The 18,475-nt window shown below is 43.4% G+C and overlaps 1 protein-coding gene across 1 annotated transcript in view; it reads right to left on the reverse strand.

Moving 5' to 3' along the window:
* Window positions 1-18,475, reverse strand: part of NR3C1 (nuclear receptor subfamily 3 group C member 1) — a 164,952-nt gene that overhangs the window by 39,335 nt on the left and 107,142 nt on the right. The window contains exons 3-4 of the mRNA XM_075900312.2: window positions 11,893-12,056; window positions 291-407 (exon numbers count right to left, since the gene is read on the reverse strand). Of these exons, the coding sequence (XP_075756427.1) occupies window positions 291-407; window positions 11,893-12,056 (281 nt within the window). The remainder of the gene's footprint in view (window positions 1-290; window positions 408-11,892; window positions 12,057-18,475) is intronic.

The raw sequence follows: 18,475 nt of genomic DNA on the forward strand, positions 1-18,475 counted from the left end.
TATGTAATGAATAAAACAGGACATAGGTGCAATGGCATATTATAGCAGATTGTTAAAAGACAGAATATCGTAAGAGATGTAGATGTTGAAGGAGCGCTATAAAGATTAGAAGAAGAATGCAAAGAAAATTTTAGTTTTTGCCAATAAGAATGTGGAAGTATACCATACAATAATGAATAACTATTTTAAATATGTTAAGGAGTTGCCCAAATGCCTGCTTATATCTTAAAACTGAATGATCCTCATCTGGGGTTCAGAGACAAACAATCCATTCAAGTACATTACATTACCTTCTAGATTCATGCCAGCTTGAAGACACTTCCGGTAGCGACAGGCTGGACAGTTTTTTCTTCGAATTTTGTCAATGATACAATCATTTCTTCCAGCACATAGATAATTGTGCTGTCCTGTATTTACAAAAGAAAAACACACATCTATAATTAAAATAGTGGGTACATTTGTGCAGTTCATTTTGATCTTAGAGTTAAGAAATTGAGAAGTATACAATGTACTAAATCACCACACTCCTTTTTAGCAGATTTTGGTATAGTAATTTTGGTATCTACAATTTCCCATTATCCCACAGATTTCCTAGGAAAGATATAGGAAGAACCCACTAAAATGTTTAAAAATTCTGTTTAAGGCCAATTTATGCGGGTTTTAAACTATTTTTATCTGAAATTTATCTCAAGTCATCTCCTACTGCATTTTTAAAAATTTTTTAATAAAAATATCTTTTTATAGAGTCACAAAAATTTAAGATTATAATTCTCAGTAAGGAAAGTTAGAAACAAAGGGAAATTATTGAATAGTCTAAATGCACCATATAATCTCCTTGAAATAAATCTGATAATTAAAATTAAAAAAATAGACCAGTTCATTTAAAATATCTAACTTTCTTGCTTATAGGAAAATATCATTTCTGAAACAGCAATATGTAGCTTTTCACTTCTGTGGTTAAAGTCATCCAATATTACCAAAGCCAGTTTGAGTGTGTTCATTTTAAAATACTTCAGGATATACTGATTTTGCCACTTTTAAAACATGGAGGAAGGGATCATCGGTTTTGGAGCTTATGAAGTGGCTAGACTAAATCCCTTGGTATTTATGGTATTATTGGTATTTATGGATCGAAAACTAAGCTGACCTCAGAAGTCCAGAAAATTAAACTACATAACTTAAAGAGTTGCTTCTCTCCATGATGCAGTTTTCAGCAGCTAAAAAGGAGAAACACTACAGTATATTGGTTATTTTTAACTGTTTTACGTGTGACTAATTTTCTAAAGATCTTTTCCTGTTCAGAAATAACTGTCATTAAAGGACAGCTTCTTATCCAGTCTGAAAACTAAAATAGACATCAGAAGCTGGTCTCTCTTCAGCTGGCCTAATGACTTCATATAGGCTGATTAAAAGGTAATTCTTAGATCTCGTAGTCAATGAGTAAGAACGGAATCCAGCTCTCTCTATAATGGATTATTACAGTCCTGTTCATTGTCCTGGAATTTTCACATACCATTCAACGGCAGGTTGGACCTCCCTGGTCTGGCACCCTCAGGACCTGACTGGTCCTGGATGAAGGATTTTGCTGGATGAGGGATATATGGGTCCCCTGCTTTCAGCTCCCCCCTAACCCTGGACCAGCTGCCCTGCTGGTCCCCCCACCTTTGTGCTTACTATGCTGGGAAGCCCCGCTGCAGTACTCTGAACTCTTGGCTCTGCCAGAGAGACCCGCTGCTGTGCACTGAGCTCCTGGCCATGCTGGGGAGCCCCGCTATGGAGAACGGAAATCCTAGCTCCACCAGGTAGCCCTGGTAGGTTGTGCCTGGCTGCCTAACTGTGGTGTGCCAAGCAGCCCACCAGCAGGGAGCCTAGCTGCCAGCCCTCCACCAGGACTCTCTGGTCCTGGAACATCCATGATTCTGCTGGATGATGAATGTTTCAGGACCACGGAGTCCCAGATTACCGAGGCTCAACCTGTATTGCAATTTGCAAGTGGGAAAGAGAAGAAAGCTTTTTACCTTTGCATTAGTTATTCAGCAAGTTTTCTAAAAATACCTGTTAATTTAATATGTTTTGCTGCAATGTAACACCATTACTGCCCCACCCAGCAACCAGGCAAAGGCTATTCCAGAGTGTTTGTTTAAAAATAGGCACAAATTGTTTTGTGAAGTAACTGGTATCCTCTCTGTTCTATGTTGCACTAAGGAAGTAATTTCATTGTAAAAACTCCTTTTGCAACTTTCTCTGAGAATGAATCAAGTGTATAGGAAATAGATTTCACACTCATTTAATTGGATGGCATTTAAAGTCTTCAGAGTGTATGCCCATATTCTAGATTAATCGATATTTTGCTTATGGGAGGGTAGTCTGGAAAGTTTCTGGTGTAAAAATAAGCATTCAGCTTTCCCTGATATTTGAATCGTGAAATCTCCCTACTTAGTAGAAAAAAGGTTTGATTAAAGTGTGTCAGGTTAATTTGTATAATTTGGGTTGGGGTACAAAGACTCTTACAGTGGCTTCACTCAGGCTTAATTCCTTAGATAGCTGATTTCTTGAAGGGAGCTTTTTGCATTTCGTTTTGTATAAATACCAAAAATCTTCTATTTGGAGAAAACGAAGCAACAGGGACCCCAAGTCACTAAATTCCATCGAAAATGAAAGCAGTAAATAGACAGAGCACAACCCGGACACCTCATTATCAAATATGTAAGTATGTGTGTATGTATTTCTATCCATAGTTATACAAATATAGATACATGTACAACTAAATGCTGCAAATCAGCAGAGTAGAAAGACATATTAAATCCTGGGATAGGATGCAAAAGGGTAATTCTTCTTGCTTTCAGAATATGAATGCTGCAGAACAATTACAGAGGATGTTCCAAGTAGGTAGCCTTTAGGGCTACTGCTTTCTTCTTGATACACCACCACTTATGGGGCTGATGCACCCTCTTTTGCAGTCTATGATTAGTGATCCGTAGGGATATTAAAATGTTGTAATTGGTTAACTGTTAACCGCTGGAAAATTCAGCGGTTACACGGTTACATGTGGGGCGGCAGCCAGCTTTTAAGCCAGCTCCCGAGACACACCGGCTGCTGCACTAGCTCCTGCCTGCTGCCCCACTCCAGGGGAGCCGGCCGCTGCTACATGTTGATGTTTCTGATATAGAGGCAACAGCACAGGGTGGTAGTTGGCTCCCCAGGAACTGGTACGTGGCAGGAGCCAGCTTTTAAACTGGCTCCCACCTGTCGCTCTGTGCTGCTGCCTCTACAGAACAGCAGGCGGCTCCCCAGGAGCTGTACTGGGAGCCACATATAACCATTTGGGTAATAGATAAGCATGAGCTTACCTTTTTAAATGGCTACACTCTTACATCCCTGGTGATTAGCTCTCATTCCTTTCTGAGCTGGAATGCTTAATTGCTTCTATGTTTTTATATATCCCCTCCTCCAATAATTGTGTAACGAAAAGAAGAAAGGTGATTCCAAACTGCTCGGCTTCATGCAAAGCAAGGCTATGCAAGGTACAGAGATATTGTCTAAAAATGACCCCTGTCAGTCACCTTTGTAACTACACAAAAGCAGTTCAAGCAATATACTGGAAAAGGTAGCTAGTGATCAGAGATCAATTCAGAAAATTTTTAAGAACGCTTATTGCAGAAATGAATACTTCATATGCAGTGCTATACTGGACCATGATGGGAACAGGGAAAGATTATTGTTGATCTCACCACTCTTACATTATCAACCACACACCAGGCATACCGATTCTGGATATCAGAATAGACCAAAGAAATCTGCTGGTTTACCAAAAGGCCACAATGTAATTTATTGGTTCTGTCTCTTGAATTTCCAACACTTTCCCACTATTGCTTGTGTGCCTTTTCTCATGCTTTCCCCTTCTTCTGAAATGACACTCCTCTCCCACCTTTCAATATACTCATCCTCCTTTGAATACTTCCTCAAAACCCACTTGTTCCATTTGGGTCTTTGCCAGTCTCTACCACATCCTCTTCCACTGTCTTTTTCTCAACTAAAGAGACTATCAGGATTTTCAACTTATTTGCCCCTCCTTTACCCTTTACTTTGTCAATGAAGAGCATGAGCTCTTTACAACAGAGTCAAATAAAGTCTCATTTAAGTTTGTATCAGTGGTTCTCAACCTGCAGCCCAGTCAGCACAAGGCTGTGGCCCATATGATGTCCTCGGGGCCATACAGGTAGTATTGGATGTGCACATATGTTGCTCACAATGGTAAACAGGTTGAGAAATGCTGGTCTATATAAATGCGTCATGAAATGTTCTGATAATATAAAAAATTAATAATTACCACTATTATTGCAATGCTCTAAAAAGAAGATGTAAAGTATGTGAGTTTCTCATACACTTAAAATAAGAATTCTGCCTGGTGTACCATTTAATCAAACTGTACAAGGATAAAGATTATTTCATAAATATACAGTCAGTAATCTGCAAGGATTACAAAAGGAAGGTACAGCAAAAACAGACCTTTACGCCACATATTCTTAATGACATTTAAATTACAGGGCCTGTCATGTCATATTTTTTCCCCATAGTTCATTCAGGAGTGTCACAAAGCTAAAGCCGGCTAACTAAACTTCCCTTTTTAAAGCAGTTCCAGGAAACTGAAACAAGTCCATAGGACTGTGGCCCAGATTTTCAAAAGGGCTCCCATATTCTCCTGCTGAGAACAATGGCAACCACTGCGTGCACAGCACTTTTCAAAATTTGGCTCTGTTCTTTTAAATTTACAGTATAAGAAAGGTGAAAGATTTATACTATCTGAAGAGAAACCAGAGTACATGCATGACACCAAAAAAGTTCTCTGTCAGAGTCCAGGTTGGTCCTATTCCCTGAATGGACACCAATCTGCTGTGAGGAGGTCTAAACACTGATGACCATGTTTCTCTACAGCTCCTTAGGTCGGGTCAGTGATTCAATCAACCCTATTAATAGCTCTGGGTCACACTCTCCTCTCTTGGCAGCAGTATGGATAAAAATGGATGAGTTTAACTTTTTTTGTACATCAGACTTTTAAATTTAAATACTGTTTAATTAAAACGTAATACTAAAATTATATTTTAAATTATGATAACCTCTGTTTAGGCCTAAACTTGGTATAATCCATTGAAATAATTTAAATTAAATTAAAATATTAAGCAGTACATGTTTGCTGCCAAGCATTTTTTTTGTTTTTTGTTTTTAAAAAGAGTCAGACCACTGAACTCATGGAAGTCACTGCCTAAACACCTGAAACTAGAGTTTATGAAGTATTAAACTCCACTTACCCTTCCCTAGCCCCCCTTCCTGATGTACAAAATAAAGAAAACGTGTGGTCAAAAATAGAATCTCTCTTTATTGAACAAAACTCGGGGAGACTGGGAAAAGGAGGTGGGAGAGGGGAAGAGAGAGGCTGGGAGAGGGGAGGGCAACTAAAATGATCAGAGGTTTGGAAGAGGTCCCATATGAAGAGAGGCTAAAGAGAATGGGACTTTTCAGTTTAGAAAAGAGGAGACTGAGGGGGGATAGGATAGAGGTTTATAAAAGCACGAGTGGGGTGGAGAGGGAAAAGTTCTTCATTAGTTCCCATAACAGAAGGACTAGAGGACACCAAAGGAAAGGAATGGGTAGCAGGCTTCAAACTAGTAACAGAAAGTTGTTCTTCACAAAGCAAAGAGTCAACCTGTGGAACTCCTTGCTGCAGGAGGCTGTGAAGGCTAGAACTAGAACAGAGTTTAAAGAGAAGTGAGATAAAGTGATGGGGGTTGGGTCCATGGAGTGCTATTAGCCAGGGGGTAGGAGTGGTGTCCCTGCCCAAGGTTTGTGGAAGGCTGGAGAGGGATGGCACGAGACAAATGGCTTTGTCACTGTCGTCGGTCCATCCCCTCCAGGGTACCTAGGGTTGGCCGCTGTCGGCAGACAGGCTACTGGGCTAGATGGACCTTTAGTCTGACCCAGTATGGCCATTCTAAGCTCAGGGTTGGGGGTCTCAGTGGACCACCTTGATTTTCATGAAAACCTGCTCCTGGGAGGCCGCTTTCCTGTGCCTAGTGTGGAGGTCGTGGACGAGGTCCACGATGTCTGCACTAGACCAGGCGGGTGCCCGCCTCTTGCGGTCCTGGGCAAGCTCCCGGGAGCCGCCAGCCTGGTCCCGGGAAGAGGGGGAGGGCTGGGGGGCATCGGGTGGCTGGCTCGAGCTGTGCCAGGTGCAGGGTCTGCCAGCTGGGTGCTGGCAGGCTTTCACCTGGCACGGGCATCATAGCCAGCCCGTGCCCCTTTAAGGGGTCCGGGGCCGGGAGGGGGGCAGACGAGTTTCCCTGGTGTTGGCCAGAGTGGCCACCAGGGAAAGCTGGGGAGGGCTAGCCTCCCACTAGTTAGAATTAAGGGGCTACACACCCCTTAATTCGAACTAGTAAGGCTTAGTCCTCGTAGAATGAGGTTTACCTAGTTCGAATTAAGTTCTAACTAGCGGAGCGCTAGTGTAGCGCCTATCAAAGTTAATTCGAACTAACGTCTGTTAGTTCGAATTAACTTTGTAGTGTAGACATACTCTCAGATCTTAATGATTTATTTAAATCCCGTGTTACTAGTTAATACATGGTAAACTGTATTGCATTAAGGACAGATCTTTGCTATCTGGTAGAATTCTGGCTCTTATGAGTCAGAAGTAGCAAGTACTAGGTGTGATGCTTGCTGTTTTGTAGGGTGAAACTTAATTTGCAAAATCTTTGAAACATGCAAAGGATGTTTATATATGTTTTCCAAGGTCTCAGAGGAGTTGTAATTAAAAAACAATGGTCCTGTAGCAGCACCTCAGGGTAACAAAAATTTATGAATAGTATCATGAGCTTTCTTGGGCACAACCCATTTCTTCAGCCAAGGGGAGTGTTAATTTTCTTTTTATTTGATTTCATATTAAATAATCATAAGCATTGCTCCTCGCTAATTATCCTTTGTTTTAACATATGTTCTTCCACACCTGTGGACAATTTAAAATATATATTTAGATCTATGGTTTTTGTTTGCACATTCATACACTACCTTAATATTGATGTTGCACATAAGAAATTTCAACAGTTTCAGATTTCCTGATAATTCTGAATAGCCTCAGGTTTTCACAAAAGCTTCTCACTATATCATTAAGAGAGCTGAGAACTGTTTTGGACTGCAAGTTTAATTTCAAGGATCAAAGCCCCATATATCTGTGTGAAACTGATTTGGATCCTACTGTTTTCTGGGGAGAAGCCCTTAGGTAAGAGGTCAGCAAGAGGCTGCCAGCAGGCTGGATTCAGCCCACCAAGCCACTGGATCTGGCATGTGGCCGCCTCACTGGAACCCTTACACAGAGAACTCCTCACTCATGAAAGAAAAGGCTGCTCTCCACTCTGGACTGCAGGACAGAGAGACTGTATGCTGCTCCTGAGCCCCAACAAAATCTCTCAGCTCCTGTGGGCCAGTTTCCGACCAACAGGAGATGATAAATTTTGCTGAGGCCAGGGACAGTGTGTGAAGCCTTCTCCCTCCTTACCCCCTCTTATTCCTGGAGCAGACACCACAACCTAGACTTCAACAGATAGCCTGCCTCAGATTCCTGCAGAGCTGTTGGCTGGGAGGTGCCTAGGTAAGCACCTCCCAGCCAGAGCCTGCCTCTGGCATCCCACCCCTTTTTTCCCCTGCAACTATCTTCCCCAGACCACCATTCAAACCCTCTGTACCCGTTTTCCTCCTTCTCCCATGTCACATTTCCCACCAAGACTCTGCACCCCCTGCTACACACCTGCCCCAGGCCAAAATCCTCTCCTGCACGTATACCCCCTCCCTGAGCCTGCACCACATTCCCTTTCACTTGGATACCACCCAAACCCTCTGCACGCCCCTCTCCCAGGTCAAAACACCCTCTCATTCCTGCACCCCCTACTACAGTACCTTCCCCAGGCTAGAATCCTCTCCTGCACCCATATCCCCTCCTGGACCCTGCACCCCAAGCCCTTGCTCCAGATCACAACCTACTCCTTCACCCAAATTCCCTCTCAGGCCCCACGCCTGCTCCTGCACTCCAGTCCCCTACCATAAGCTCCTTTCTGCACCCAACCTCCATCCCAGACCCCATGCCCCCTCCATAGAAGCGTGGCTCTTGGCCACTTGCCAAAACCTTGGAGTGGTGCCCCATTAAAAATTATTGCCCACCCCTGCCTTATGTTGAGAGGTATTTAGGTTGAGAATAATGTCCACCCATGTTAGCATTGTTTGTAAAAGACTGGCAGCTAGCTAGAATGATTCACCTTAAAACGAGTTAGAATTGCTGCAAGCTAGAGCCATCAGACACCAAACCTTTTCATCTGCCCTTTAAGAGACAGCTTGATTCTTCCAACGCAAGACTGACATTATTCTTAGTGTGTGAGACTTATGGCAAGCTTTTAAATAAAAAAATCTTTTCCACCAACTGCTTGTCATGCAAGGAAGAAGAATTTGTTCTATTACATAATGCTTATGTATGTTACCCAAAATCCTATGGGCACATCTGTACAGCAGGGAGGAAGCTGAAATAAACTAGGCAACTTGAATAGTTTATTTTGGCTTTTGGTGCTGTCTGCACTGCAGGTAGTCCGAGAAAGAGCACTCTTCCTCCAACTTCTCTTACTCCTTGTACAATGAGGGTTACAGGAGTCAGAGTAAGAAGTCTTACAGCTCAACATTATTTCAACATTATGTTGAAATAACTGCTTGTACTGTAGACACAGACTTTGTTATTTTGGAGTAACATCAATTATTCCGAAATAACACACATGTGTAGACACATCCATGGGTGCTTTGGGGGTTGGGAAAGAGGTTGAGCTGCCTTACACATTGCAAGCTCTTATCAAGCCTATGTCTCTCTCTCTCTTTCTCTAATCGTTACCTCCCTGAAATCAAGGAGAAATCTTGATAGTCGTTAAACACAATGCTGTTATCTACTGATCTCAAAATGTACATACACACCTTTTACATACATACATATATACAATACAACAGGCTGATGAACATTATTATTTATAGCAAATGTTGAAAAACTGCTATAATACCATTATGGAATCATTTAAGATATCCTATATGGAAATTGATGTTATCACACATAGCTGGCATACAATATATTTCAACTTTTGACATTCAAATTCTCATATGCTATATAAGTTATCACATATTAACACACACAATTTACATAAAGATGATACCAATAACACAACCAAAACAAAAACAAATGATACTAAGCCAAAATAGCAATAAACCCTTTCACAAGGGTCAGTGAAAGAGCATTATAGAAATGTAAATGTACTCAACTCAATTTTTTTATTTTTTTATTTTTTTTATTTATTAATTTTTTTTTTTTTTTTTTACAGTAAAACTCTAGTGGTCCGGCATTCAATGGTCCGGCACTCCTGATGGTCCGGCACCATCTGGAACCCAGAAGTTCTCCGGGCAGCCGGACAATTGGAGCTGCTCTGCCCCCGGCTTCCCCTATTCAGCCGCTGCTGAAACTGACCAGCGGCTGACTCGGGGAAGCCGGGGAAGAGCAGCTTGGGTGCTGCCGGGTTGGTCCCGTAGCGCTGTCCCTCGGCGCTGTGGGACCAACCCAGCAGCACCCCAGCTGTTCTGTCCCAGACTTCCCCAAGTCAGCTGTTGCTGAAACTGACCAGCGGCTGACACCGGGAAGCAGCTGACTCCGGCAGCTGGGGTGCTCTGCCCCGGGCTTCCCTGAGTGAGCCGCTGGTCAGTTTCAGCAGCGGCTGACTTGGGGATGCCTGTGGCAGAGGAGCTGAGGTGCTGCTGGATTGGTTCCGCAGCGCCAAGGGGTGCATCCCCCCCCACAGCCCTCATAGCCCCCCCTTCCCATAGTCTGGCATATCTGATAATCCGGCACCCACCTCCTGGGTCCTAAAGGTGCCGTATTATCGGAAGTTTACTGTACTAAGAACATAGACTGGATCAGGGATATGAAAGGTTACCGGTTCTGGTTAATCAGTGGGGACTGGTGCAGCTCCCTGCCTGCTACAGGCAAGAGGCTGCTTCAGCCCCGCAGGGCCCGCTGTGGACAGGGGCTGCTCCAGCTGACTTGAGGAACTCTGTGTCTGTGGTGGGGTAGGGAGTCGTAGGCAGGGGTTGTTTCAGCCAGGCTGGAGCAGCCCCTGCCTGCAGTGGTAGGAGGGAGACAGCTCCAGCCTGTTTGTGGAGAGCAGGGGGACTGCTCCAGCCCAGCTGGGCTACAGTGGATATCTGCGGGCTCCCCCTTTAGAAGTATCTTCACTTGCTATAAGGTAAGTAACTTTCTCTTCTTCTTTGATGGATGGTTCCTATGTCTATTCCATTGCGGGTGACTGATAAATATTATTCAAATGGGAGGAGATTGTGAGGATGAAGGTGACAGCTGTTTAATGGATTACTGTCCTAAAGGATAGGTCACTCTTTCTGTGGCACTGAAGAGGAACCTGCTCTATTGCTCCTTGAGGTGGAAGGACTCTACTTCTTGTTTGAGACTCTCTCATGAGAATGGCCCCTGAAAAGGGGCAGGAACAAAGGATCTGGAATGAGCAAGGGGGTAAGTTCATCTGCATAATGAGAATGGATGATAATTAACTCCTTCTTATCCATTATTATTGCACTTGAGGTCTGGAAGAAGAGTGCTAGGATGTGTGGGATTCAGTGGTGGTGTTGTGTCTTGAATGCCTAATAGTGATAGAGATGGGGGAAATCGGAAAGAGCAAAAAATCATCAGTTGGAACATGAGACTTGCTATCCCTGGAGCATGAGGGGTACTATCTGTCTGAACCAACAGAGCCTGAGCAAATATTATCTGTGCCACGGTTGAGCAAGGTAAAGCTGATATTATTGGTGTTTGGAGCTCCTGCTGGCTGTCCTTTGTTGGTTCTGTCAATTCTCAGTTTTTGGGCTTAATCGGTGCCAGATGAACCAATGCGGCCAGATCATGGTCTGGTGCTGACAGAACCCTGGATTTATGGACTTTCTTTTCACAATCATGAGACTCAGGATGTTCAACGTCCTAATGGGCTGAGCAGGAATATCTCTGGATTTACGCAGGGTTGTATCCAACTTCTTAGAAGTGAACCTGGAGGAGGATTTGCTCTCACGTTTGTGAGAATGTTCCCTCCCTTCTTGACAAGACCCCAACAAAGGAACTGTGGGAGTACATTCCCTTGCCCATTTGAGACAGCTTGGCAGGAAGCACAATCCTTGCTGAATTAAGCTACTGAACTCTAACTGGATCTGACTGTAGTCTCCTGGCTTTCTCCATTAAGTGCTTCTTAAGACAAATTCCCATCCTTCATGTTACTACTGGGAAAAATGCACCAGATATCACACCGTGCCATGACATAAGATAACCTAGTACAGGCAGCACAGATGACCATAACTGAGAAGGAGCATAGGCAATAAGGGTAATTTCCCAATAGGAAGAACTATCCAATTATAAAACTTGATTAAAACTATGGAGTAAAATTCTTTACTATATAGTTTTACAGACTGAAGAACAAAGGAAGATAAAGACCCAGACAGTGGGGGAGTTGAACTAGGCAATGCGGTAACTGGAAGGAACTGGTGCTGTGGTTGGTCAGCTCAGCTCTTTACCTACACAGTTGGAAAGTTGAAATCACTGAGGATAGTGAGGGAACATTAGCAGATCAACTGACACTGCTCTCAAAATTCTCCTACTCGGGGCACTGTGTACCCACAGTGGAATACATAAAGATATTAGGATTTGTAGATAAAATAGTTAATTTACCATAGGGCTCTAGGGAGCAGCAAGGATGCTTGCACATTAGACTGTAAATGTATTTTATCATTTTAAACAGATAATAAACTCTTCAAAACACATCCTACCTTCCACAGCTCTTTTGAAAAATACTTTGCAGCTGCCACAAGTTAGGACACCATAGTGACATCCAGAGGCTTCATCAGAACAGACCAGGCAAAGTTTGGGAGGTGGTCCTGTTGCTGTCGAGGCGGTGGATGGAGAAGAGCTTGCATCAGATCTCACTCCAGGACTAAAAAACAAATGGGAGGGAAGAAATTTCAGTCATAATTCTTGGAAAAACATGTCAAACACATTTCATTAATAGGCACAAGAGGAGTCACAAATTTGAATAACTTTTCTAATGTGCTTACATAGTGTATTTTGTAAGTTGTTCATTTTTAGATCTGTGAAATCTATCATCTTTGTGACAGATTATATAGTCAGTGATATGTAGATATTAAAATATTGTATTGCTTATATCAGAGTCATTATGAAAACAATATCCTTTTTCCAGTTTACTAATTAATCAAAGAAATTCAAGATGGAACTTCACATCTTGAAATAGTTTCCCACAACAAGCAAGTCAGCAAGAGAAAATTCCTATTGCTTTCTAGACTTCAATCATACTGAAAATTAACCCCTATATTATCAGAAGTAATGGATCCACTCCGTCCAGGAGCTTAAAGTGTGTGTGTGTGTGTGTGTGTGTGCGTGCGTGTGTGTGTGTGTGTGTGTGTGTGTCGGTCGTCCAGGAGCTTAAACTAGGGTGGGGGGGGGGGTGATCGAGTTAAGTCACACAACTTCAGCTATGTGAATAATGTATGTGAAGTCAATGAACGAAGATCTACTGATTGCAGTGTGTCCGCTGTGTGCATTGATAGGCAACTTTCCCATCAACTCCCCTTTGGCGTTTCGTTAAAATAGCATACCAGATTTAATGGGAGAGCCATCAGCAGACAATTTATTTAATCTATACTAGACTCAATAAATCAAACTTTGCCAGACTGACTGTTACCCCATCAACAAGCCCTAAAACGGTTAACAATACCAGAGTTCCCAGATATCCTTAATGGAGAGGAAAGGGAATTGGAGGATTAAGAGAGGAATGTTCTTTAATCTTCTACTGTAAGTCCTAGGGATGTTAAATTGCAGTTAATCAGCTAGTTGGGTAGTCCAGAAGGGGGGTGCTCACTACCCCCCTGCAGCTCTGCAGTTTAAATTTAGTAGGAGCCCTGCAGATGCTTACTACATTTAAAATGCAGAGCCACAGAATCCTGGAGCCGGCATGAACCGGGACTGCTTAATCCCGGTTTGTGCAGGCTATGGGATGCTGCAGCTCTGCCCCCTCCATCACAGAGACAGTACTGGGAGGGAGCTATTTTTAAGCCAGCTCCCTCTCCCCTGCTGCCTCTGACACAGAGGCAGCAAGGGGGCGGGAGCGAGTAGTCGACTCAACTATCTAATATGCATATGCTTACTGGGTAGTCGACTACTCCCTTACATCCCTAGTAAGTCCCCATATTTTGTAAAATACACAATTTTATTAATATTGATTTAGATTGGTATTTCCCAAAGTGCTGAATGTTGAGTTTCAGGGTGAAAAAAAATTATGTACCACTGCCCTCTCAATGCATTCTTAAGGGCCTAATATCTTAATTTATGCATCTTCAGCCTCATTTCCTCCCCTCCTCTTTGCCTAAGGTAGTCCTACATCAGCCCACCTCCACTTCATAATTCACTTATCAATCTTCATACTACTTCTTCTTTCTTACACATTTTAAGGAGATGTGAAAAAATCAAAAGTTCCATTTGCATCTGAGTTAGCATCAGCTAAATATATGGGACAATTCATACATAAAAGGTACTGTTCCAGGCTCTCCAGCAGATAATGCTGCATCAGTTATACGTGCTTTACAGCCAAAACAACCAGAGACTATCAAACAAATAATAATAAACAAACAATACTAATACTGCAACTAATATTAAATACAAAACTTCTGAATAACAATGAGGTCTATGCAGTTCCTGCATTGGTCCTTTGTATCCATTTCCAGGGAACAATTAAAACTTTGGGGATCACTGCTTTAGATCCCTTAGCTGCTTAATAGTATAATTCACAAACACTTCCACTTGACCTAACGTTTTTGTAGAAAACTAAACTGCATTTAACATTTATTTTGTTGCAAATCTGTTTTCAGAGAGCTTTGCTGACAGGCTCAGTGTGTCCTGTTCAAACACAACAGCCGTTTGTCTTTGGGTCATCAGCAAGAGAGAGTTTAATAATTGTTACCCCATAGCAGTGGTCTCCAACCTTTTTACACCCAAGATCACTTTGGCCAAGCCAAGATCTATCCCACCCCTTCCTGAAGACTCCACCCCTTCCTTGAGGCCCTCTCCATTCCCCTCCTCTCTATCACTTGCTGTCCTCAGCCCTTACTCACTCTCATGGAGTTGAGACATGAGGCATGGGCTCTGGATTGGGAATGAAGGTTTTGGGTGTGGGAAGGGGTGAGAGGTGCAAGCTCTGGGAGGGAATCTGGGTGCAGGAGGAGATGAAGAAGGGGATGCTGACTTGGGGAGGGAGCTCCAGGTTGGAGAGTGTTGGGACGCAGGAGTTTGGGTTGGGGTATATGAGGGGCTCGGGGCAGGGGGGGGGTTAGGTGTCTGATGGGCTTGGGACTCAAGTTTGCAGTGTGTGGATGGTGCAAGAGTGTTGTGGAACAAGACTGGGGATATGGGGATGCAGGAGTTTGGAGCTGTGAGGGGCACAGAGTAGGGGGTTCAGGTGTATGATGGGCTCAGGGTTGGGGTGCATGGGAGGTGCAGGAGTGTTATGATACTGCGGCCAGATGGGGGCTTGGCCCCAATTGGGGGCTTCTTGACCAGGCTTAATTTTTAAATAAAATATTATGTCCAACACAAAACGTTTCAACATTGCCTTTACTTATGGGAGGGACTGGGAACCTATTTTGGGCCAGGGGTCACAGACCCACAAAAAAGTCAGTCAGGGACCACACAAATGAGATGTAAAAAAGCCAAACCAAACCAAAAACCCTGCAAAATCCCCCATGCCTCACTGATGTGGACCCAACTGAGACATCTCACTCCCCTGATACTCCAGCCCTGATGAGGGGTGGTGGGTGGGTACGACTGAGGTTCAAGGCCTCAGGCCAGATTAGCTCTTCTGCGGTTCTAGGGTTAGTGGATTTTGTGGGCCCCACAGGCTCTGAGGTGGGGCCAAAAATGAGGAATTCAGTGTATAAGACAGAGCTGCCAGTGAGTGGGATAAGGTTGGGAGTGCAGAATCAGGGTGGGAAGTAGGGTACAGGAGCAAGCTGGGGGTAAGTGTCTGGCCAGTAGGGAGGGGGTAGGGTGCTGGATAGTGTCTGGCCAGGGGAAAGGAGGTAGGGGCAGCTTGACTGGTAGCTGGGGGTCTCCAGGGATGCGGTTCTCTTGGGCAGGATCTGCAGGCAGCTTTGGAAGACACATATGTGCGGCATCTTTAAGAAATCCAGCCACTCCAGATCCTCTGCCGCTATGTTAACTACCACTCCCACCCTGCCTCCTCAGAGCATGGAGAAGGGAGGGAAGGCAAGAAAGTGTGCACGCTGCTGTGGGGAGGGGAGAAGCAGCATGTGAGCACCTCCTGAAAAGCCAGCTCTGGTGCGAAGCCTCAGGGCTTTCCCCCCCACACACTGCAGGAAGCTGGAGCTAGCTCCAGTTTTGTAAGGGGTGGGAGGTTGTAGTGCTAGTGCAGGCACCTTGTTGCGGGTGGGGGGATGGGAGTGGGAACACTGTCTTGCAATTAACTGGCAGTGCCATCACGATTGACAGGTCGGTGACCACTGTCCTATAGGGTGTATACAAAAATAATAAGAAAACAAAAATTAGCAGAACCATGACAAGCTTATATTAAGAAAGAGTTTGACAACTTTCCTCTTTTACAAGATTAATATCAATAGCTAAAGAACTGCAGCCACCCAACATCTGGAAATTTGTCTGAGAAAAATTAAAATCCATGCACACAAAGTGTATGAGCTAGCCAGAAACAGATTCTATTGAGACAAACAACAAAATGCAGAATTACTTAGAACATCTAAAAAAGACTGTAATATAGGTATGAAAGTAGGATTCTTTATTGAATGAGTTAGTGTGCCCAAAAAAAGAGTAATAAAAATAAGCAAGCATCCAATGTAGAGGTAAATCCACAAGCTTATTTATCAAATGATGAATAAGAACAGACCCAAGTTCTTGTTAGAGAAAAATGAATAAGATCAAGCACAAGGCTAAATTCTGCATATCATGATTTTTGTAAATGGATTTGGAAAGTCTTGAGCAAAATAAAAATAAAACTCAATGTACCTTTTATGATGCATAATAACTTAACTGAAAAGTCAGGCAAGCAAACATGTTTAGTGGTAGGGATCAATACTTACAGGAAGCTTTGATTAGTGTTAGAGAACAAATAGAACGTTTCACATAAATAGCTAATGGAGAAAATACACATTTTTTGTTTATTCAAGTCTGTTTTGGTTTCCTAATTTTATTTGTTGATTTTCTTATACCTAACCCCTATCCATCCTTCAAGTCCCAGACCATAACTTCTATCTCAAACACAAACATTTTGGCAAACTGAATAGAGAGGAAAAGTTTCTTTAAGGAAAATACTTTAACCCATATGATCGCTTTTATTGTAGTTCATTGTTGTTCACTGTACAGGGAGTCTGAGTCAAAACATCATGCAGAAATCATGAAAAATATATAATGAATAGTTTTACACCATCTCTTAAATACTCATTAATTTGCTAATTTTGCACATTTTAAAGGATAGATTACAAAGCAGCATTTCTTAAACTTCTTAAGACTGAGGAACACCAAACAATATTTTTTTTTTAATGGGGAACACCAAGGATTTTTTGTAGAGCCAAAGAGTGGCCATTTTGAATTCTGTTGTTCTCTGCAGCACACCTCCAACTGCCTAAAGAGTATCAGCTCCCTCCTTGCAGAATCACCTACAAACCATTGTTCAAACAACAGACAAATCAAGATTATTTTCTCTCCTCCCCCATCTTAATATTTTTCAGTGGGATACTTGATGTTTCTCATTAAGACAATTATATTTAGTACCAAACCTCCCACCCCCTACCATGTTCAACAATTTCTCTTCATTTCCTATTGTGGAGAAAATGTTCAGTTTCATTAACAGGTCAAGATGACATTCAGTACAACTGTCCATTCAGAGAATCCAGGAAACAGAAGAAACATGTACATGGAACAGAGTTACTTTTCATATTCACTTTTGATATTTGGCAGTTCTCACTATTGGTAAATATTTTTCTAACAATAAAAGCACACAGGACCAGGAAATTTGATATTTAAGGAAAGTTCCTGAAATAATTACTGCTATTATGAGTGTCTGTATCTACTATCATCTACAGAAGCATTCAAACCTTTCTAAAACTGTGATTGCTATTTAGACACTTAGTCTTTTCTAACTTCCACATTTCACTTTTCCTAAGAAGGTAGCTACTTTGTACCTCTTCACACATGATGCTTGAGTGAGGTGTTTTCACTATTTGCTTTCATAATGCTTCTCTGGAGTGCTTTAAATCATCTTAGTGGACGAAGACTGTAAGATGCACAAATAAGCCTATGACAGAAGATCTCAGCCTTCACAAAATCATAGGTTGCTGTTTTCTTGCATTGGCATTTAGAATGGAGAGTTATCATCAGATTATTTAAAATTCACTACTGGTGGACCAGCAGTGATGCCCTAGCCCAGGGCAGGAGCCCTTAAGCTGGTGCTGGGGCAGTACTGTTACTGGTGCCCAGCAGGAGTGCTCAGCCTGCCGGATTGGGCTGGGACCAGACTAGCAACAGTTCCCAGGTGGGGGTGCAGAGTCCAGCATCAAGGCTGGACCGGCATGGATCCTGGAGGTCTGGAAGCAGGGAGTCAAATTGTCAGCAGAGTCCATTCAGCCAATGACCAGGAGGGGATCCAATCTGGTGGCCGGGCTGACAGCAGGTCTGGGTGGGATGTGAAGCCCAGAGAGGAGCTGGCTGGGTCTGCTAATGGACCCTGGGAAAGCCTGAAATCCATCAGCAAAGGGGCCAGAATTTACCTCCCCTGATCCGGCAAGCTCCCTCATTTGGAATCACTCAGGGTATGTCTACACTACAAAGTTAATTCGAACTAACGGACGTTAGTTCGAATTAACTTTGATAGGCGCTACACTAGCGCTCCGCTAGTTCGAACTTAATTCGAACTAGCGGAGCGCTTAGTTTGAACTAGGTAAACCTCATTCTACGAGGACTAAGCCAGGTTCGAACTTACTAGTTCGAACTAAGGGGTGTGTAGCCCCTTAATTCTAACTAGTGGGAGGCTAGCCCTCCCCAGCTTTCCCTGGTGGCCACTCTGGCCAACACCAGGGAAACTCATATGCCCCCCTCCCGGCCCCGGACCCCTTAAAGGGGCACGGGCTGGCTACAGTGTCCGTGCCAGGTGCAAGCCTGCCAGCACCCATATAGCAGACCCTGCACCTGGCACGGCTCGAGCCAGCCACACGATGCCCCCCAGCCCTCCTACTCTTCCCGGAACCAGGCTGGTGGCTCCCGGGAGCTTGCCCGGGACCGCAAGAGGTGGGCACCCGCCTGGTCTAGTGCGGACAT

The sequence above is a fragment of the Pelodiscus sinensis genome, chromosome 16 (assembly GCF_052426305.1).
Source record: "Pelodiscus sinensis isolate ZL-2025 chromosome 16, ASM5242630v1, whole genome shotgun sequence".
In the NCBI taxonomy this organism is placed as follows: domain Eukaryota; kingdom Metazoa; phylum Chordata; order Testudines; family Trionychidae; genus Pelodiscus; species Pelodiscus sinensis.